This window comes from Dipodomys ordii, unplaced genomic scaffold, assembly GCF_000151885.1.
Source record: "Dipodomys ordii isolate 6190 unplaced genomic scaffold, Dord_2.0 Scaffold138, whole genome shotgun sequence".
In the NCBI taxonomy this organism is placed as follows: domain Eukaryota; kingdom Metazoa; phylum Chordata; class Mammalia; order Rodentia; family Heteromyidae; genus Dipodomys; species Dipodomys ordii.
In genome coordinates this window covers 1,471,554-1,494,649 of record NW_012267354.1, presented here as the reverse complement: position 1 = coordinate 1,494,649, position 23,096 = coordinate 1,471,554, and the positions used below count along the sequence as shown (strand labels likewise).

The 23,096-nt window shown below is 35.8% G+C and overlaps 2 protein-coding genes and 1 pseudogene across 2 annotated transcripts; all 3 read right to left on the bottom strand.

Annotated features, from left to right (window-relative positions):
* Positions 1–552: 552 nt before the first annotated feature.
* Positions 553–4,964, bottom strand: LOC105996889 (annotated as a pseudogene).
* Positions 4,965–9,106: 4,142 nt separating this feature from the next.
* On the bottom strand, positions 9,107–9,967 carry LOC105996888 (olfactory receptor 12D3-like). Its single transcript, XM_013031129.1, has one exon. It carries the CDS (start codon positions 9,965–9,967, stop codon positions 9,107–9,109), a length of 861 nt encoding a protein of 286 aa, XP_012886583.1.
* A 5,103-nt stretch (positions 9,968–15,070) lies between these two features.
* Positions 15,071–16,029, bottom strand: LOC105996887 (olfactory receptor 12D3-like). The gene is given in 2 exon segments (XM_013031128.1): positions 15,071–15,123; positions 15,126–16,029. Coding segments are annotated over 2 exon segments (957 nt in total).
* Between the last annotated feature and the right edge of the window lie 7,067 nt (positions 16,030–23,096).

The window sequence follows — 23,096 nt, the reverse complement described above, 5'->3', positions numbered from 1 at the left end:
CTATGTGAGGAGACCAGTAAGAGGATGGATTATAGATAAAGAAAATGTGTAAAAATAGCCAGAACTCAAAACCTCTAAAAGAATCAATGAAAACAAAACCTTCTATCCAAACATATAAAACACAAACACCTCAACATTCCCCTTCTTCTTTTTATAGCAATTTTTATTGTGATTAAGTGATTACATAAATTTCACAAAATTCATAGTGTTGTGGGATACTGATACTTAAAGTCACAAACACATTCTAACCTTCATGGGGCAAACGGTCTTTCTTCTTTGTCCTTTTTATAATATACACTAGCTTCAGACAAAGACCGTTATTTTCTCATTCACTTATTGAATGTTTGCCCCACCAATTGAAAGTTAAGAACAAAGTCTCCATACATAGGCTTATTTTACCATGGTATTCTCTGCATTTTAAACATGGTTCTCTCAATTCTAACATATGAAATGTAGGGAACATTGATTTGAAGTTGATGAGGAAAACTCAAAATTATGTGCAATTTTCATTCACATGTTGCAAATGATTTTCTTCCAAGCAGAGACCTTTAGTCAAGGGGACATTGCCTCCCTGAGAGCATTACAGGACTGGTTCTTCAACAGAAGAAAGCCAATAATAGAGAAATAGGAAAGGACAGTGAAGAAGCAGGCTACCATAGCTAAGCTGCAAGTCACAATAGAAATAAGCCACTGATTGATCCTTATGTCTCCACATGCAATTCTAAGAGGGGTTTGACATCACAGAAGTAGTAATTGAGTTTCTGAGAGTGACAGAATGACAGATGTGTAGTCATCACAGAATGCATCAGACCATAGAAGAAGCTGCTGACCCAGGTCACAACTGCCATCAGAACACACACCTGGGAGCTCATGATGAGAGGGTAGCAAAGCGAGTTGCAGATGGCTATGAATCTATCAAATCCCATAAGGGTTAGCAAAAATGCTTCAGTACAACCCAGAAAGTGGAAAAAGTGAAGCTGAGTGATGTAGCCTAGACGGATATGGTACTCTGCCTGGAGAGGACGTTGGTCATTTGCTTGGGCAGTGTCACTGAGGCACAGCAAATATCCAGACAAGAAAGATTTCCCAAGAAAAAGTACATGGGGGAGTGCAATCTTGGCTCTGAGATGACAACCACCAATATGGTCCCATTTCCAAACATGTTTATCACATAGAAGAAACCATGAAGATTACAGCCTGTAGCTCTTGAACGTACGTCAATGCCAGCAAAACAAACTCCTTCACTGTAGTGTTGTTCTCAATTGCTGTTGGAGAAAAGATAAGAGAGACAACTAATGTTAGTCAGACAGGCATTTTTGTGACAAATACCTCACATAAGCAACCTATTGAAAATGAGTTTATTTGGCTCACAGTCTCACAGATTTCTGTCACTGTAGCTGAGCAGAATATGTCATTTAATGCCAATCAGGAAACATCAAGAAAAATATCTCCACTGAATGACGCTCTCCTTTTATCCTATCTGAACCCTCAGCCTATAGAAGGATCTTTTCCGTATTTGGAGCAGGCTTTTCTCTTGATTCCAACTTCTCTGGAAATGCTATCACAGGAATATCCAGACATACACTTCACTCTTCTCCTAAGTATTGCTGAATCCATCTAGTTGACAATCCAGATTCACATAATATCTGAAGGATTCAAGGTTAGTTTACAATAGAAATACCTGCTCACCTGAGTTCATTGCAGCACTATTCACAATGCCCGGGTTATGAGAAATCAGCCTCAATGTCCATCAAAACTTGAGTGGAAAAAGAAAATATGGTATTCACACACAAGGGAATATTATTCAGTCAGAAGTAGAATGAAATATGTCACTTGAAGGAAAGTAGAAGAAACTGGAGATCATCGTGTTAAAGCAAAGATAATTTCTATTTTAAAAGACAAATATGTTTTCTTTTATATGTGAGTCTAGATTTTTAGGACATGAAATCTGAAGGAAGATTATTTTGAGTAAGGTTAGAACAAAGAGAGCATGGAAATAAGCAAGGGTTCTGGGTGGTAGATACAATTAAAATCCATAGTATTCACCTATTAAAATGTTGCACTGAAACTCATTATTTTTTACAATTAACTATAGACATAACAATCAGCAAATACACTCCACATACAATTTAATTTTAATTCAATCATTTTATTACCTGGATGATCTTTGGCAAATACTTGATTAGGGACACCAGTGTTAAATTTTGCAACACAATTAAACAAAATGATAATAGTGACAAATTCTAAGTCAGGATAATACTTGATACTTAGATACCAGAAGGACATTCAGAATGCTGACTTAAACAACAACAAAAAAACTTGTGTAGGTAAATGTTGATATTCAAAAAGAAAAAGAAAACTTAAGCCAGAACATTACTATAGTCTAGCCTCACCAATACAGTTACTATTAATACATCTAGTAAAGACCTGGCAAAGATATAATTATGATAATTGAAGTCATTTTCAAATGAAATAATAAGTATGTGTTATGTCTACATGATGGTAGAAGCATGGCAACAGCTGAGATCCAAATCTGCCCATTTCTCCTTAAAAATGGAGCTGAAGCCAAGCACTGGTGGCTCATGTCTATAACCCTAGCTATGTAGGAAGCTGACATTGGAGGATCACGACTTGAAACCAGCCCAAGGAAGGACAGTCTCTGATACTCTTATCTCCTATTAATCTCCAAAAAAGCTGAAAGTGGAGCTGTGGTAGAGCACTAACCTTGAGCAGAAAAAGCTTAAGGCCCTGACTTCAAACACCAGGACTGGTACAAGTACACACACACACACACACACACACACACATACACACACACACACATACACACACACAAATGTAAATGTAGAATAGTGATTACCAGTGATTAGATGGCCAGTGGTTGTTGAGGATGGTAACAGGTAGACTGCAGTTGGTCAGTACACGCTATGCATGTGTGAAATGTCACACTCAACTCCATTCTTATGCACAGCTAATACGTGTTAATCAAAACTTTTTGTAAGCTGGCACTGGTGGCTCATGCCTGTAATCCTAGCTACTCAGGAAGCTGACATCTGAGAATCAAGGTTCAAAGCCAGCCCAGAAAGGAATGTACATGAGACTCTTATCTCCAATTAACCACCAGAAAACTGGAAGTGGTGCTGTGGCTTAAGTGGTAGAGCACCCACCTTGAACTGAAGAGCTCAGGGACAGCACCCAGGCCCTGAGTTCAAGCCCTACGACCAACAAAAAACTTTTTGTAATGGAAAATAAGTTCCCTGTAACCTATAACCTCAATCTTTACTGAACCTATATTTTTCAAAATTTACAAACTTCAAATAATATGTAGGCAGAAGGAATACAAATCAGCAGAATTTGGCTGAAGAGTCACACCACACCAGTCAGCCTGCTCAGACGAATGGAAGAAGCCACATATGTAGAAATATTAGCAGCAAGAGAACTTTAGACACACAACAAAATAATTAATCCACTCCATCAGAGATAGAATGTCTCATGGTGTGTGAATTTCTTAGGAAAATGATAAAAAATGAGGCATTGCATGGGCTCTGATGAAGGAAAATCAGGTCATTTACTGAGATGAAAGACATAGCCACAAAATGAGTCCAGACCTGAGAAGGTGCTTTTTCTGTCTGTCCATATGAACCTTCTAGTAAATTAAGCCATATGATTCAGCTAATTCACATTTAAGCAGTCAACACGAAAACATAAATCCTCATGAAGGAAAAAAATATAAAATCACATTTTCTCAATGGGCTAGTCCTCACCTGAAAACAAAACTTGTAATGAAACAGAGGAAAACTACATTAAGAGTTTCCAAATAGAAGCTATAACTTTTAATAGAATATGAAATATGCAAGAAATAGCAAATTAAAATGCAGTAAAATACCATTTTGACACAAATTAATATATGCCAATACACTTTGCAGGGTACTGATATAAGTTGATTTGATCTCTGAAGAGTAATCTGGAAATGACTATCAAAAAGAAAATACTCACAGCTTGGAACTAGCAATTCTACTTCTAAGAACTTGTTCTTCAAATGTATTTGTGCACATCAAAATATTATACATGTTCCATGGCATTAAGTATTACAATTCAGAGCTGGGCACCGGTGGCTCATGTCTGAAATCCTAGCTACTCAGGAGGCTGAGATCTGAGGATCTCTGTTAAAAGCCAGCCTGGGCAGGAAAGTCCATGAGACTCTTATCTCCAATAAACCACTAGAAAACCGGAAGTGGTGCTGTGGCTCAAGTGATAAAGCATTCACCTTGAGCTGAAGAGTGCAGGAACAGTGCCCAAGCCCAGAGTTCAAGCCCCGTGACCGACCAAAAAAAAAAAAAAGTATTACAATTCAAAAGATGAGCAACAAACTAAATGACTATATACTATTCAATCATTGTAAAAATATTTTAAAAGGGAGAAGGGAGAAATATTAAAGTAAAAGATGCAGCACTCTCCATTTTTAACTTCACCAGTTACATGCACTTTATAACTGTTCATTTATAAACACACATATATAAATGTACATGTTCAACTGTGCTTACATTAAACAAAAAAAAAAGATCAATTTGAATGAATTAGGAAAATTTAGTTTGGTTCTACTCTTTTCTGTTCTATCTGCTACCTGGGTCAATTTACCAAAATGATTATTTCTGTCCTTACATATATAAATATATTTTTGCATAAATAATTTCAAGAATCAGACTACAGCACATTATCTCTTTGAATAAAATTATTAGAGATTTTTGTGTTGTCCAAAGCTTTATAAGACAACCTTCTTATATCTAAGTGTAACAACAAATGACAAAAGGCTTACTTGCCTTTATTCCTATGCTGATGAAAAATAAACACGCTGAATCCCCTGTGACTCTCCACAGTGCTGTCCCAGGCCTGGCTGCCTTGGGATTACCTCTCAAAGGTCTTGTTAGCTCTCCTTTCCTCATATCATAAGGTTTCATCTTCATTTTGTGCTAAACTCATGAGAAGGTTTTGTTGGATCTAATGAAATGTTATCCTGAGCTTGTGTTTTTCACTAAAAGGTAAAATGAAAACATAGTATGAATGAAAGAGAGGATACACCTTTTACCTCTGGGACTTCAAATATGGACACAAAATACATCATAACTTACAGAAATTTCAAAACACTGAATGATAATAAACTCACACTTAAGCTTTCTGGCACACGGAAATGTCCTTTCTGGAGGTGGTGGTGGTGTATCTCTACAATCCCTAACTATTCACAAGACACAGGCAAAAGAATCACAACTCTGGGATCAGTCCTCGAAAAATTAATAAAACTCTATCCTCCACCCCCCCCCAAAAAAAAGAAAAGAAAAGAAAGGGATGTAGACATGACCTAAAGAGGTAGAGTGCATGTCTAGCCAGCAAAAGTCCCAGGATTAATAATCAGTAACAAATACACATACACACAATCCAGCTCATAGGATTTGACATGAGAAACACAGCAGAAATCAAGAACTCAACAACAGCAAATATTAACAAATATGTGGGGTAAAGGAAGTCATAAACACTCCTAATGGGAATTTAAGTTAGTATAGCCATTATGGAGATGATATAATGCTTCCTCAAAAATGGTTCTTCACAATAAAATTGTGCATATTATTTAGCTATACTATTCCTAGACATATATCCAAAGGAATGTAGACAACATGTAATAGATACACCCGCATGGATTGTTCTGCCCAGGATGGCTTCAAATCACAATCCTCAGCCTCATGAGTAGCTAGGATTATAGGTTTGAGCCATCACCACCGGCTTCTATTTGTCCTTTGAGAATATACTAAAGGCTGTGTGTGTGTGTGTGTGTGTGTGTGTGTGTGTGTGTGTGTCTTAAGCCTCCATTGTTTATTTTTCAGTTTTAGTAGTCTATTTGAACTAATTTCAATTTAACTTCAACTACATATAAAAGTTATACCAAGAGCAGAAAGTTTGTCTCGAGGTTCTATCTCCCAAAAGAGAAATTACTCCATGAGTGGCTTCCAAAGTACTATTATTGATGGCAAATCGAAGGTAGAGAATATCTTATTTTACCATCTCCCTGACATCCTGGAAATTATATATACAAATTGTAAATAAAATATTTTGAATTGTTCTATCATTTTAAAAAATCTTCCCCCATGGAATAACCCCTGTTTTCATTTGATTCCGGTGCCCTGAATCTTGTTTTTACATTTTTCTAATTTGGGGAGGGGAAGGGAAATAACAAAATGCTTAAGTAAGGATACAGATTAACCCATTGTAACAATGAGATGTGCAAGACACTATGTTGAAAACAAACTTTACAACTTAGGTGTGGGGGTGGGGAGGGAGGAGTTGGAAAGGTGGGGAAGGAAGGGATGGTAGGGGAAAAACAAAGGAGGGGGTAATAATTATCAATAGGAAATGTACTCATTACTTTACTCATGTAACTGTGCAATCCCTCTGTACAGTATCTTTACAATAAAAAATGTAACCAAGGGTCAAGCATGGTCACACGTGTCTATAATCCTAACTTTAGGAGGCTGAGGCAGGAGAATTGTAAATTCCAAACCAGCTTGAGCTATGCAATGAGTCCAAGGCAATCCTGAGCCACCTAGTGAGACCTTGTCTCCAAAACAAAAATTTAAATAAACAAAAACTAACAATAATTTCTTAAAGAGCTTTTTATTCAGTTATAAGTAAATTTGAGACTGGTAGAAGTAGAATTTATTATAGATAAATATTTGTTTTCCTTACCACTGTAGTTTACGCATACACAAATATTCTTTACAAACCTACACAGATGTTTGTAAGTTACATTTCTATGGCTTGACAAATATCCACATTAAGTTATTAGCAGAAATTAAGATTATAACTGATGAAAATAAATGCAGGCAATAAGAAAAAGGGAAGTTAAAGTAAAAACAAAGACAACCAAAATACCATGCTATTCATGATTAACAAATATGTATGCATAATAATAAATTTATTGGAAAAATATCAGCTCACCTTGTAATTTTGTGCTAGGTACAAAGAACTGTACGGTACCATGTGTGAATGTGTATAAATATATAACTGTGTATCTAAGAACTACTTGAGGACAAAATATTTGGAGATTTTCCATTATTCATGACATTATTGGTTACTTTCACATCATTAATGTGTGCTGACATTCTTAGGCTATTATATTGTGGTAAATGATGTCAAATATAAGATAGACTATTATTTCTACTGTAGATGAAAATATTCTAAATTATTCTAGATTTTCTTTCTTATTATTCTTTATGATATAATCTCCTGTTATGTTTTGTTTTATTGGGTGGTTGTTTCTGTTGTTATTTTATTCATCTTCATAAATTTAGAACTTCTTAAAATTGAAAATTAAATTTTATCTATACTTATTACCTTAAAATTTGAATTAAGTAATGCCCAAAAAAGATAAATTATTATCATTAGATTGACAATTTGATAGTAAAGATGAAGTTTTAAAGAAATTAAACTTTATATTAACCTTATTTTATGATCTCACATATTTATTTACCCTGGTACAAAGGGGAATTCATTAGTAGAAAGAAATTTTTATCACAAATTATCTTCATTATGTAGAAAACATTCAAATCTGTATCCCACCTTTGATATGGTAACAGCCTACTGCATCCATACCATAGCTCTCTCTCTACAGTTAATACAGGAAAATGATCTATGCTGTATCTTATTTTCATGCCATATATCTAAGCTCTTAGCAAAGTTTAAAAATTCTCTGTTCAAAATACATCCAAAATGCCCTTCATTGTATTTCCATTACTATCATCTTGGTCAAAGTCATCTCCAATTCCTACCTAAAGAATATAGGGGACTACTGTTTTCAACTTTCTCCTCCACTTAATATTTGCAACATGAAATTTACTGTGATACTTTCAGCACAGGACAAGTGACAAGACCACTTATCTTCTATCATTCCCACTGCCCAGTGTTACCCTACATCAATCCTAAAGTCTTCCAAATACCAAGAAGTCCATGCCACAGCCTTCTTCACTCTCTGGATTCACCTGCCATTCTCCCCATTAGCCAATGAACTACAGACATATAGACAATATTGTTTCTCTTATGAACAACAGGTACATTCTGTTTTTTTTATTTTTATTATCTTTAAGCAGTTGTACAAAAGAGTTGTAATTTAACAAAGCAGTTTATGAAGACAATATAGCTTGATCAGTGTCGCCCCTTTCAACATTCTCACCCATCCCTTCTCTTCCCACCCTTCCCTTATCCTTCTTAATTTTGGAAGATAAACATTGAATTATTGACTGCAATCTCCCCCTTCTCTTTTTCTTTTTCTTCTCCTTTTCACTTAACTACTCCTTCCCCCTTGAAGTCACCCACCTTTTCAAATACCTGCTTCCTGGTGTCTGATTTTGCTGAACATTGATTTTGCCTTTCTAAGGAATTACACTATTTAAGTTCTTTCTTGACTCTACTATATCTCAGTTAATACATTTGAACATACTCGTATGCCACCTAACATATTTACCTACAAATTTATAATCTAAAACTAGCTTCCACATACAAAGGAAATCATGCATGTTTTTTTTTTCTTTCTGGGCAGGCATTCGCTCTTGTTGCTCTTTACCTGATGCTGTTTCTACAAACATATGCCACATCCTCACATTTGCATAACTCACTCCCAAATTTCCTTCCTTATCCTGGTCAAGAGCCACTTCTTGGAAAAGCCTTTTACTAATAAAACCATACAAGCATTGTTCACACTACCTATTTTTACCTTCCACGATACATATTACCTCAGGGAGAGATTTAATGATTCATCTGTTTATTGTCTGACTCCTTATCTGAATCATGTCCTCCTGAATGGCCTCAGGGATTCTTTGCACTGCCGTATACTTGGCAACTTATTGTTTTCTCAAAAAATAATCTAGAATGATTATTATAATCAGTGAATGAATGAATGAATAATGATAGAGTCTTAATTGGGGTCATATGAATCAAAACCTAGTTAAAAAACAGAACTGCTGTAATAAAGTGTAAGACATGTATTTATTACAGATTAGAAAATAAATCGTAATATGACATAGGACCTCTTTCTTTAGTTGAGTGTCATGAATGATTTGCTTTAGGCAAACAGTTTCAGCTTACTCCTAAAGACTCTGTCCAGAGCCAACATCACTTCTTTATTTCTAAGGGTATAGATTAGGGGGTTCAGCACTGGAGTGATTGTTGTGTGTATGATGCCCACTAACCGTTGCTCTATAAAAGATGCTGCAGCAGTAGGTGGTATGTAGGTGAGTCCCACAGTACCATAAAAAAGAGACACTACCATAAAGTGGGAGGCACAAGTGGACATTGCCTTCCGGAGAGCATTACAGGACCGGTTCTTCAACAGAAGAAAGCCAATAATATAGAAGTAGGAAAGGAAAGTGAGTAAACAGGCCATCATGGCTATGATGCAAGTGACAATAGAAATGAGCCACTGATTGATCCTTATGTCACCACATGCCAATTCTAAGAGGGGTTTGACATCACAGAAATAGTAATTGAGTTTCTGAGAGTGACAGAATGACAGACGTGCAGTCATCACAGAATGAATCAAGGCATAGAAGAAGCTGGTGATCCAAGCCATAACTGCCAACAAAACACACAGCTGGGAGTTCATGATGAGAGGGTAGCGAAGTGGGTTGCAGATGGCCATGAATTGATCAAATCCCATAATGGCTAGCAAAAGGGACTCGGTACAACCCAGAAAGTGAAAGAAGTGTAGCTGAGTGATACAGCCTTGGAAGGAAATGGTCCTGTGGCTGGAAAGAATGGTGGACATTAGCTTGGGCAGTATCACTGAAGCATAGCAAATATCCAGACAAGAAAGATTTCCCAAGAAAAAGTACATGGGGGAGTGCAGTCTTGGCTCTGAGATGACAACCACCAATATGGCCCCATTTCCAAGTAGGTTTATCACATATAAAATGAGGAAAACCATGAAGATTACAGGCTGTAGCTCTTCAACATAGGTCAATCCCAGCAAAAGAAATTCATTCACTGTGGTGAGATTCTCCTTTGATTTGAGGAGAAAAAAATGAGGGCCATTAATATTCAGCAGGCTTTGGATCTCTACAACAAAATACCTGCCATAATCAACGTATGAAAAAAAGATTGGTTTTGTCTCATTGCTTCCAAAGTTTTAATCTATACTGGCAGGGAAGAAGCAGAGAAATATACTTGTGCACTAACTGACTCTCTTCTTTTTCTGCTTCTATACTATCTGAGCTCCATGTCTATGGAATTATGCTACTGATATTCAAGTTAAGGCTTTCCCCCTTAGTTAATTCTTTCAGTAAATACCTTCACAGACATAGCCAGAGGTAGCTTTACTATTCTAAAAACTTCTCAATCTACTTAAATTGACAGTCACGTGGACCTCAAGAATGAAACTTAGCTTATAAGACAAGTGTCTACACATGTATATTTATTGAAACACTCCTAACAGTCAAGTCATGTCAATCTAGAGACCTATCAACAGACATATAGATAAATAAAATGCTATATATGCATGCAGATCTATATCATATCTATGTGATACATACATACATGCACAATGGAATATTAGTCAGTCATAAAGAAAAGCAAAATTAGGGAAAAATTGATAAACTAAAGATCATCACGTTAACTGAAATAAACCCAACTCAGAAAGAAAAGTACCATAAAATTTGACTGAAATGTATAATCTAGATTTTTAACCAAAAAAAAAAGATATGAAAAAAGAAAGGAGGTTATTCCAGGGAAAAGGAAGAAAAGAACAAAAGATTAATTGGGAGGTGAATATGTATGAATTAAATAAGATACATATACAAATAGAAAACAACACATTGAAATCTACTACTTAACTAAAATTAATAAAATTATTGACCATCACAACAAGTAAATATGTTCTGGCATCGGGTATAAGTAAGTGCATCATCTCAAATAGTAGGAGGATAATCTATGATAAACAGCATGATTAAGAATGGCAGAATTAAACTTATTTATAGCATAATTAAAGAAAACAATAATCTATGTTAGATTCTGGACCAGTTTGGTATTCAACATATCAAAGTAAAAAGGATACACAGCATACAGAGTTCAACCAAATATAGAGCTCTTACGGATTAAAAGCAAATTTTAAGAAAACACACATACAAAAACGAGAGATAGGGATGCACGGATACAAAGTCTCAGGTATAAGTTCAGGAGGATTAGTATACAGTAGAGTATAGATAATAATTATGTTCTGTACATTTCAAAATGATAAAAGAAGGTATCTTTAAGGTTCCACCTGAAAGAAACGATGAATATTTGGGGAGATAAATATGTTAACTTTACTTAAATATTACACAAAGCATTAAAATGAATGATGTGGTTCTGTGTATGTTACTTAGCATTTTTCTGACATTTAACTTAAAAACACACATATGTAAATGCAACTACTGTATACTATATTATTTTTTTAAAAAACTTATTGACTACATCAGGAAATTCCAAAATTTTCCAGCTAATGAATATTCCATAAGCCAACTTGTTCTTCCATTTTATAAATTGTAAAATTTTTACAATTTATAGTCAAAGACAATTTTCAGGTACTTTTATTCCCCAACAAAAAAAACTTCAATTTTTTCCCATGAAAACTATTTCTAATCTAATCTCTTTTTGTTCTATCTGCTATTTATGTTCATTTATCCTTTTGATTTTGTTTTGACATACCTCGGAAGGAATATATCTGTTTTCATAGAAACTTTGAAGAATTAAGTTTTGATGCATTGATTATCTCTTTTAATAAAATTAAGAGACTTTGTATCATTACAAAACCTCATAGGACAGCCTTCATATATCTAAGTGTAGCAACCAATGACAGAAGTCTTGCCTTTGTTTCTATTATAAATGGAAAATTAACACACTGAATCCCCTGTGACTCTCCACAGTGGTGTCCCAGGCGTGGCTGTCTTGGGATTTCCTCTCAAAGGTCTTGTTAGCTCTGCTTTTCTGTCATCATAAATATGTGTTCATCTTATGGTATAATTATCAGAAAACTTGGTTATATTTAATTAAATTGCACTTGCGCACAGCCTTATTTTGTTCCCTGAAAATAGATTGGAAGAGAATCTGCATAAAGAAAAGGACTCCTCTATTCCCCTTGGGAAATCTAACAATTGATACTTACACAATAAATCATCACTTACAGAAACATGGAAAATCAAAAACAGATAACTTTACTCAGAAGCTTCTAGACACATAAAAGTTATATGAATTAGTATGGTCATCCAAACCTGAAGTTCCAGCTAGTAAGGACATTAGAGGCAGGGGATTGTAAGGTTGAGATCTGCCTGGGCAAAGTTAACAAAATAAAATTTAAAAAAATTAAAAACCAAGAGAAACATTCTAAAATTCAAGAATGTATTTTCTGGATTCTTCCGTTTCCTTCTTCAAAGCTTCATGCTTTTCAGTGTAAAGGCTTTAAATCTCACCTGGTTAATTTTTACCTAGATAGCTGAATGGAATTGTTCTCCTGATTTCTTTCTCAACCTATTATTCATTGTTGGTATATAGGAAAGCTACTGATTTTTTTTTTTGCGGGGGGGGTCCGGTCATGGGCCTGAACTCTGGGCCTGGGCACTGTCCCTCAGCTCTTCAGCTCAAGGCCAGCGCTCTACCATTTGAGCCACAGCACCACTTCCAGCTTTTTTTCTTTTTGCTTATGTGGTGCTGGAGAATCGAACCCAGGGCCTCATGCATACAAGGCAAGCTACCACTGAGCCACCTTCCCAGCCCCAGCTACTGATTTTTATATGTTGATCTTATATTCTGCTACATTATCAACTGTTTTTCAGGTGTAAGATCAGAATCATGGTCTTCCAAGCACAGGATCACATCATCTGCAAATGAGGATAATTTGGATTTTTCCTTTTCTATTTGAGTTCATTTCTTTCTCTTGTCTTATTGCTTTGGCTAGGAATTCCAACACTACTGTATATGGCATAAGAGTGATGAGAGTAAAAACTTTTTGCCATTCCAGATGTTGCCTGTATTGTAGGTCTGTTATAGATAGTCTTTATTATTGTGAGGTACATTGCTTCTATTCCTCCTATGTTCATCAGAGCTTTTTATCATAAAAGAATTGTGAATTTTATCAAAAGATTTTTGTATATCAGTTTAAATGATCACATAATTTTCCTTGACTCTATTTATGTGTTATATTGATTTAAGTATGTCAAACATCCTCACATTCCTGGATTGAAACTTGGTTGTTATGTAGGGTCTTTCTTGTGGTATGATCCTTTAAACATATGTATTGAGCTTGGAAGAACTTTGTTTATCAAAATGATCTAAAGCTTTCTTTATTTGTTGTATCCTTATCAAGTTTTGGAATGAATGCAGAACTGGACTTCATAGAATAAATTTAGTAGTGTTCCTTCCCTTTCTATTTCATGAAAAAGTTTGAGGAATATTGTTAATTCTTCTTTGACTATCTGATAGAATTTGGTAGTGAGTCCATCAAATCTTTGTTGTTGTTTTTTATTAATGCCCCAATCTTATTGCTTATTATAGATCCATTTATGTGGCTTATATTCTCATGGTTCAATTTTGGTAAATCAAATGCATCCAGAAATTTAATCATTTCTGGTAGATTTTCCAACTTATTTGAATATGTTTTCAAAGTACTCACTCATGATTATCTGTATTTCACTGATGGTTATTTTGATATCACCTTTTATTCTCTAGTTTTATTATTTAAATCTTAGTTCAGTTATGAAAACTGAGTGAGGTAGCTGATCAGGCTTCAGGCTCATCCATACATAACAAGAAATCAATATCTGTATTTGTTTATATTATACTGTCCATGATAAATTTTCCATTAGCATCAGCCCTATTAGATCAAGATTTCCTGATTGTTGTTCCATCTTGCTTATTGTTGCAATAATTTCATTCACTATATCGCTGACATCTGAGACTCTTACTCACATCTCTGAGGAAAGAGCATATCTAGTGCCAAGGAGCTAACATCTTTATATTTTCAAAATTGTTTAGGGTTGAAGTTGAAAAATTTAGAGACAGAGACAGAGAGAAAATGAAGAGACAATATCATGACTTTTGACATCAACTACTTAGAATTAAACCAAATTTCATAGGTTGAATGCTTAGTCTTTCACAAGATAGCTCTCATTCCATATGCCATCTGCAAGTGTAGGAGCCAGAAGTGCTCAACTCTCAACCTTGAACATCTGGCTACAAATTTAAGGATACCAGGTAACCTCTGAGATTTTATAATTTGTGAGAATGACTCAAAATGCAGGAAAGTGCTATACTTATGATTAAGTTTGGTCATAGAAACATTATACACATTAGAGTCCCATGGAAAAAGACATAAGTAAGTTGTGTGAGTGCCCAAACACAAAGCTCTTTTGTCTTCAAGATGCATAATCCTCCAGAAAATATGGGCAGTATTGCCAACTGAGGAAGCCCACCTGAGCTTTGACGTCAGGCTTAAGGAGGCTTCCTCTCTAAGCATAATTGATTTTAATTATTAGTTCTGTAGCTGAAATCAAGTCTCTAGCCTCCTTCCCTTCATGAAGTTCAGGCAACTATCACCAAGACTCAAAGCCTCTAATCTCTTTATCATATTTGGGAGCCCATCATGGTTCTTGTCATGAACATAAACTCAGATGTGATCCAAATGATTCATGAATGTCAAAAATAATTTTGTCACTTGAGAAATGTTGGTGGTCAGAGCAGCCCCCTGTCAGGAAACTAGGACAAAAACATGACGAGTTCTTATTACATATTAACAGACTCCCATCTCTTTCAATAATCTGTACCTTCTAGCCTCCATAAAATTTCCTATGTACTTTGGGTTTATGTATAATGTACCCCACCACCATACTAAATTTTTGTGTTATGATACTATAGAATTTCTTTTGCTCATTCCTGTGATTCTTGAACCTACTGCACAACCTGATAGGCTCAAACTTTCTAACAGAAAAGAAGAACTTAAGTAAACAAGTCATTTATTACAATGAAATAAATGAATGTCTTAATGCAATGCAACATTGTCTCATTTGTCCTCTTGGTGCTGTAGGCAGTCTTTAACGAACTTTATCCCAAATATTTCTTCAGAGCCAACATCACTTCTTTATTCCGAAGCGTGTATATTAGTGGATTCAGCACCGGGGTGACTGCGCTATAAATGATGGCCACCATCCGGTCCTCACTCATGGATGTGGCTGAGGCAGGGCGAATGTATGTAAAACCCACAGGTCCGTAGAAAAGACATACCACCGTGAAATGTGAGGCACAAGTAGAGAGAGCTTTCTGAAGAATTCTGCAGGACCGGTTCTTAAAGAGCAGATAGCTAATAATGTAGAAGTAGGAAAGGAGCGTGAGGAAGAAAGCTCCCATGGATATGCTGCCTGTGACAACAGAAAGAAGCCACTGGTTGAGTTCTGTGTTGTTACAGGCCAGTTCCAAGAGGGGCTTGACATCGCAGAAGAAGTGATTGAGCTTCCAAGAGTGACAGAAGTTCAGGCGTGCAGTCATGACAGAATGCATCAGAGCATAAAAGAAGCTGATCATCCAGGCTACAGCTGCCAACAGAACACACAGCCGAGGGTTCATAATGACGGTATAGCGCAGGGGGTTGCAGATGGCCACAAAGCGATCAAAGGCCATGACAGCCAGCAAGATGGCTTCTGTGCTTCCCAGAAAATGGAAGAAATGTAGCTGAGTGATGCAGCCTAGAAAAGATATGGTCTTCTGTGTGGACAGGAGGTTTACAAGCACCTTGGGCAAGGTTACTGAAGAATAACAAATATCCAGGCATGAAAGATTTCCCAGGAAAAAATACATAGGGGAATGGAGTTTGGGCTCCAAAATAACAATTATTAATATAGCTGCATTTCCAACCAAGTTTATCAGGTAAATGATCAAGAATATCACAAAGAAGACAGGTTGTAGCTCCTGAACAGCAGTCAGGCCAAGTAAAAAAAATTCATCCACCATGGTAATATTCTCCATCATCTTGAGGAACAAATGTAAAAATAGCAATGAGGTATATTTTCTGATTTTTTTTCTTTCACCTTGTTATTAAGTGAAAGGAGCTTACTATTTAGAGGAATCTAGGGGTGTATAAAGAATGTTTAGGAACAGTAAAGTTAATTTACTCGTGACAAAATCAAGGAAAACCAATGTACCTGATCAATGCTGACTTGGTAAAATGGTATTAGATTAATTAAAGCAGTAGGCATAGATAAAGAGCACTTTTTATAAGTAGAATAGTAGGAGCATAACTTTGAAATATAACATTTGCATTCAGGTTTAGACAACTCTAAAACATACAAAGCAAATAGTTGACCAACTTATGGTTTTAGACTCTGATGTAGTCCTGGTAGATCATTTTTTTTTCATTTTACCCGAGATGTTAAAATTCAACAGGAAAGCCACCCATCCCTAGTGACAATCTAAAACTTTGGAGAAACACAGATAAAACCCACAAACCTCAAATATTATGTAAGTAGATGGAAGATATAATAAAATTTGCACGAGTACCACATGGCAGTGAAGCCACGGGTATACTTGAGAGAACTGAATTGGTGATAAGTTCTGGCAAGTTTTAAAATTGACAAGAATAAAGAATAGTCAAATTCCCAATCATAATGAGAAATTTTAACATACCCCTATATACATATCAGCCAGAAAGTCACTACGGGTCTAAAAATCTGAACCTATTTCGCAAATTTTTGAATACATAAAGAACATCAAACTCAGCATGAATTCCTGATATTGCTAATTACCCAAAACACAATATCAAAAATAAAATGAATCTTTTTAAAATTTTTCAAAAGATTGAATCATTCAAATAGTGTTCTTTGTCACAATAGAATTAGAAAAGAATAAGAAATAGATATCTTCTTTAAAAACTCACTAAATCCTTCAAGCATTGCATACTTAATAATTCCTAGATAACAGGAGAAATCCAAAGAGAAATTAGAAAATATTTTCAATGCTTAAAAAGATAAGATACATTAAAATTTTTGATATACAGCCAAAGAAATAAACAGAAAAATTATTGACCATAATCATTGACCTATGTTAGAAAAGAGGAAATGGAAAACCACAAAGAAATGACAAATATTTAAGTGACATATGCTAATTACCTTAATTCTATCATTACCTAATATGTTTAACATCATATTATACATAAATATGTACAATTATTACGTATTTAGTCAGATGTAAATGATGAAAATAATAATTGGAATCATTAAATAGAACACAAAAATGCAATAAAATTCAAGTTAAAGCCAGTACTGAAAAAGTTTACAAAAGTGGTAAATTCAGTGAGAATATACATTACTAAATTAAAAATAGTATTATCATCCAAGACACGGTCACAAGAGGTTTTTCTTGGTTGTTGTTTTTAATGTACTACATGATTTATTTTTTCTTTTGTGTTTTTCCCCCTATGGTTTATCCTCTGTTGTCACTGTATGTGAGTTTGGTACTCTGGGTATTGTTTATACGTTTGTCTGAATTAGAGAAGGGAAGGGGAACAACGAAATGGTGAGACAAAGGACAAAGGGGGAACCAATGCAACAGTGATACTCACATGACAATATGTTGGAAATGATCTCACACAACTTGGGGGGGATTGGGAAGAGAGAAAGAGGGAGAAAAATAAGGGAGAAATAACAAGTTGGACGAGAAATGTACTCACTACCTTACTTATGTAACTGTAACCCTGCTGTACATCACCTTGACAATAAAATTAAAATTAAAAAATAATATTATCAGATTCTATCAATGTCAAAATTTATAATATCAGTACAAACAAATGTTTTGTCAACGAACTTGATAATTAAATTTTAAAATTACCTCAATCTCAAACAACTCTTAAAATCTCCGGGTTGAAGAAAGAAAATTTGAATTGTTTGATATTTACATAAGAAACTGAAGCTATTATTTAAAACTTTCCCCAAAAAGGGTTGGATGCTGGTAGCTCATGCCTGTAATCCTTGCTACTCAGGAGGCTGAGATCAGAAGGGTCACTGTCAGAAGCCTACTTGGGGAGAAAAGACCATCTCCAGTTAATTAGCAAACACCCAGGCTGAAGGTATGGCTCAAGGGGCAGGGTATTCCAGCAGTGAGCAAGCAAACTGAAGGAAAGCAGGAGGTCCTGAGTTCAAGCCCCATAATCTGAAGAAGAAGAAAAAAGATACACAACAATTATAGGTTTTAATGGTGAAGTCCACCAAATAACAACAGTAATTTACATAAAACTTCAAAGAAAGAAAAAGTACATACTTTTTAATTTATTTTATAAGGCAAGGATAAAAGACAAAAGGTAATTTAATATTTGAAAAGTAGTAGATCCAGGCACCCTTGGCTCACACCTGTGATCCTAGCTACTCAGAAGGCTGAGTTCTGAGGATCATGGTTCAAAGTGAGCCCAGGGAAAGTCTGAGACTCTTATTTCCAATTGATCACCAAAAAAGCCAGAGGTGGAGCTGTGGCTCCAGTGGTAGAGCACTAGCCCTGAGTAAAAACATGTCAGGGACAGCACCCTAGGACTCTCTCTCTCTTTCTCTCTCTCTCTCTCTATTTATCTATCTCTGTCTCTCTCTCTGTCTCACTCTCTCTCTCTCTGTCACACACACATACACACACACACACACACACACAAATCTCCTTGTCCTTTGAGTCAAAGATTATTTCAAACAGGCCCCATTTTTCCTTAGCTACTTTCTGCAGTTCTTACCTTTATTAATCATTCTAAATCTCTGGATGCAAATAGGTCATCTGTAATCCTAGCTACCCAAGAGATTAACATCTGAAGGATTGAGGTTTGAAGCCAATCCCAGGCAGAAAAGTCTGAGAGAGTCTATCTCCAGTAATCATTAAAATGTCAGGCTGGAGGGTTGGCTCAAATGGTAACAAGCCACTTAGGAGCAAGAAAGCCCATCAAGAGTGTAAGGTCCTATATTCATGCCATTGTACCTACAAAGAAATAATTTTAACACTCTATAACATCAATACCAAGCATCTTAGATTCCAACTACCATCAGGTGACTTTCTTTCTCTTTCCAATATTATAGGTCTTACTTCAGCTTCTACAATCAAGTAACCTTTTTATTTAGCCCTCACTATTGTCGTGCATTCCTATTTCTCCTTACTCTTCTCAAACCCAATAAAGAATAAGGGTTAAGATTACTCTCTTGAGAACTAGGAATGTGGCTTAGTTGTAGAGTGCTTGCCTAGCATGCATGAGGCCCTGGGTTCATAAAATAATTTTTTAAAGATAGCTCTTTGAATGCATCCTTATATCCACTGGCCAACTTGTGCTTCATGTCCTCACCTGGAAAATCCTTTTAAAAAAATAAAGACTATTTACTGTGCATCTATACTTCCCTGATAAGCATGAGTGAAGGAAAATAGACATGCACATTCGTCTCGATTTAAATTCATTAATTCTCATCTGCAGTGAAATCTTGGAGATATTATGGACACACCTGCTTACTCAGACATCAAACAGGCCTGTCTGAAAATGCTAGCAGCAAGACCACGGCAGGACACACCACATTGCTTGCCAAAAATCTCTGGATGAGCTGACTGAAGATGTTTCCATGTGAGAGCCAATCTTCAAATATTAAAAGCCTATTTCTTCAACTATGTAGATCCCAACAAAGCTAGAAAGATCCCAGATATGAAAGCTTGGAAATTTCAAACAACTGCATATTTCACTTTGTCTTGTTAGCCCATACCTCTAACTCTTCATTCCTATTATCTCTTAGGCAGCACATGACGTCTGAAACCTTGAAACAATACAACAGACAAAAGGGAATATCTACAAGTTTCCTGTTGATATAACTACCCATGGTCTTGCAACTGTGCCAGTTATATGAATTACATATAATGATTTAGTTGCGTATGAAGATCACTCTTCCACTTCAGTGGAACTTCCTCTGTTCTTGTAAGAACAACTCCCCAATTGTTATCTCCTTCCTTCCTGTCCTAAATCATAAAATTTTTTCCCTCTAGCCAGGTTCTGGTGGCTCACACCTATAATATTAACTACTAAAAAGGCTGAAATCTGAGGATCATAGTTCTAAGCTAGCCCTGGCAGGAAACTGTGAGATTCTTATCTCCAATTAACCAGAGAGAGAAAGAGAAACAACAATAAAAAGAAAAGCCAGAAGCGGAGCTGTGACTCCCGTGGTAGAGCACTACCCTTGAGCTAAAACACTCAGGGACAGTGTCTGGGACCTGAATTCAAGCCCAGCACTGGTGTTAGATAAAACTAAATAAATGAACAAATAAGCGATGACTTACCTGTTTTCTCTCCACCCTCACTCCCCTCTTTCCTTTATCTTTTCTCTCTTTTTAACACAACTCATACATCTGACCACTTTATCATTCTCTCTATTGAATACTCATACACAATCAGACATATAATTACAACATACATGTATACTTAATCACACAGACAGCAAGCCCAAAACCCTCAAAAGAGTAACTATATTATCAAACTGAAAGCTTTCTAAACTAATGACTTGTGCCATGAGCCCATATATTATTAGTTCTGTCCTCCTTTTAACAGCTTTGATTTAAATAAGTTCCGCAGCAGCTGAGTATTGTGGCACCTGCCTTTAATCTCAGCATTCTAGAGGTTGAGGACAGGCCAGTCTTGACCTTACCCCTATCAAAACCATGTCTTAAAAAAAAATAGTTCCCCAGGTACACTAACTCATCCAATTCTGTGATCTCAATGCCATTTCATCAGAAATAAAATACTACTATAGATCATTTTTGGCTATTTAAATCAATTTGGCCTTTATTCTTCTCAAAACATACCTTAGAAATGAGTATAACTTTCCACACAATATGGTTATCCAAAAACCTGAGACCCAGATTGTTTTGTCTCAAATAAAATTAACAGAGAGAGTTCTGGATGCTCAAAGCCCCATATGTATCTAATATCCTGTGTCTATGTGTAATATTGAACCTCAGAAAATCTCATCTCGTATTTTGGACAGAGAAAAAACAGCTGAAAACTTCCCAAGTGGCAGGACGGGCATTATGATCTTGGGATTTCCTCTTCTCTCCATGGAGTTATTCGCTCCATATTTCTCTTCCCCTAAGTATCATTTTATTTATTCCCTTCTTTTGTTCTTGGGAAGCCACTACACTGCTATTAAAAATAATCAATTTTGACAGACTGCTTTGTTGATAATGAGGGGGGAAAAGCATCTGAAAGAGAAACCACATCTCGTACCTTTGAGAAATCTAACATTTAGTGAATGCAAAAAGATAATTTAGCGCAACATAATAAAAACTGAAAATAATCAATTATAAGCTGGGTTCTACAGACATTTTAATGGAAAGATTTGGAAAAATTATGGTAAAACAGGGAAGACTGAACAGTAGAAATGAATTTGTTTAATTTATGTGTATAAGATTAGTTTTAGAGACTTTCAGCAGAAGCAACTTCATGTATTAGCTCATTGTAATAATGCTATTGTAATAATGCAACACATCTATTGTACTATTGTACTATTATGATTTGTAGTGCTTCCAAATTTAAATAGAGAAAATATTTCCGTATATAGGTATTCCAATTCATCAACAACTAACAAAGTCTTATGACGTGTTAGAATTCCTGCCATACCAGACTTGTTTGCAAGCTTCTAAAGCTGTTTTCCTGTCTTTGGGGTCTTTTCCCTCCACTTCCTCAAATTTCATTGTAATGTGTCTTGGTGTGGGTCTGATCTACCATGGTAAGAACAGTAAACCCCTGGAAAAGGCCATGAAAAATGTACATTTTTCCAGGTAAACTCACAATTTTTTTTGAGATTTTCCAATCATTCTTAATAGTCTTTTATTTTTCGTGGGGAGGGGTACTTGTAAAAAGTTTGGTTTCTTTTTTTTTTTTTTGTCAGTCATGGGGCCTGAACTCTGGGCCTGGGCACTGTCCCTCAGCTCTTCAGTTCAAGGCTAGTGCTGTATGACTTGAACCACAGCACCACTTCAGGCTTTTCCTGCTTATGTGGTGCTGAGGAATCGAACCCAGGGCCTCAAGCATGCAAGACAAGCACTCTTCCACTGAGCCACCTTCCCAGTCCAAAGTTTGAATTTCTTGAGTAATAGCCTGGTATCTGCTAACTTCTCCACTTGTACAATTCCATGAGTCTTCCAAACTATATATTGAATTGTTGATTTACAAATTTCTTGTTTCCAAGATTTATTTTTGTTATTCTAGTATAGAATTTTGTAACATTCTCTGCCTGTTTTTCTCATTTGTTTCTTATCTTTCTCATATCTTTTAGATACTGGGAATAGGTCTGTGGAACTAAGTTCTCCTGGTTCTATAAGCTATGATTTCTATAAGCTTGTTCTCACAGCACTTAACTCAGTAGTGACTTTTTATTCATTTTATGACTTCTACTAAATGTGCATCTCCCTCAAGATAGGGCAAGGGTCCCATTTCCCAGGATCTTGCCTTCACTCTTTACTGATTCTTTGCTATCTAGTAGATGGGATGATTATCAGGTCACACTAGATGATGGGCTATAACTTTGGTTGAGACACTGAAATCCCTCAACCCCTTGATGTCTTCCTGAGCTCTGATCCTAGGAGCTTCCTCTCATAGAATTCTAAGATATTGGAATAAGTTTCTTTGCACTTAGTGGGATTAAAAGTCAACCATCACAGAGATCAATGGAAGATGAGTCCACATGGCCCAGGGAGAAAAATCCCCTGGTCCTACCCCATGCTCTCCAAAGCTTTGCTTGATTTCCTTTTCTCTATCTGTACAAAAGAATCCTATACGGAGCTCCTCATGGTTTTGCCTCAGGGGTACATTTTCCTCTCTTCTTACAACACATGGTATTATTACCTGACTCATACTATCTTGTCATCCATAGCTATCATTATTATATTTGTTGTAGCATTTAGATTGCTGTCATTTTTTTGCTTTTTTAAATCTTTGAAATATATTTTAGAGAGTACATGTATTGCCTACCTAGAATAAATTCCTAGAGAATGAATTTGCATAAAAATGGGAGTATATGTAAATTGTTGATGCTATT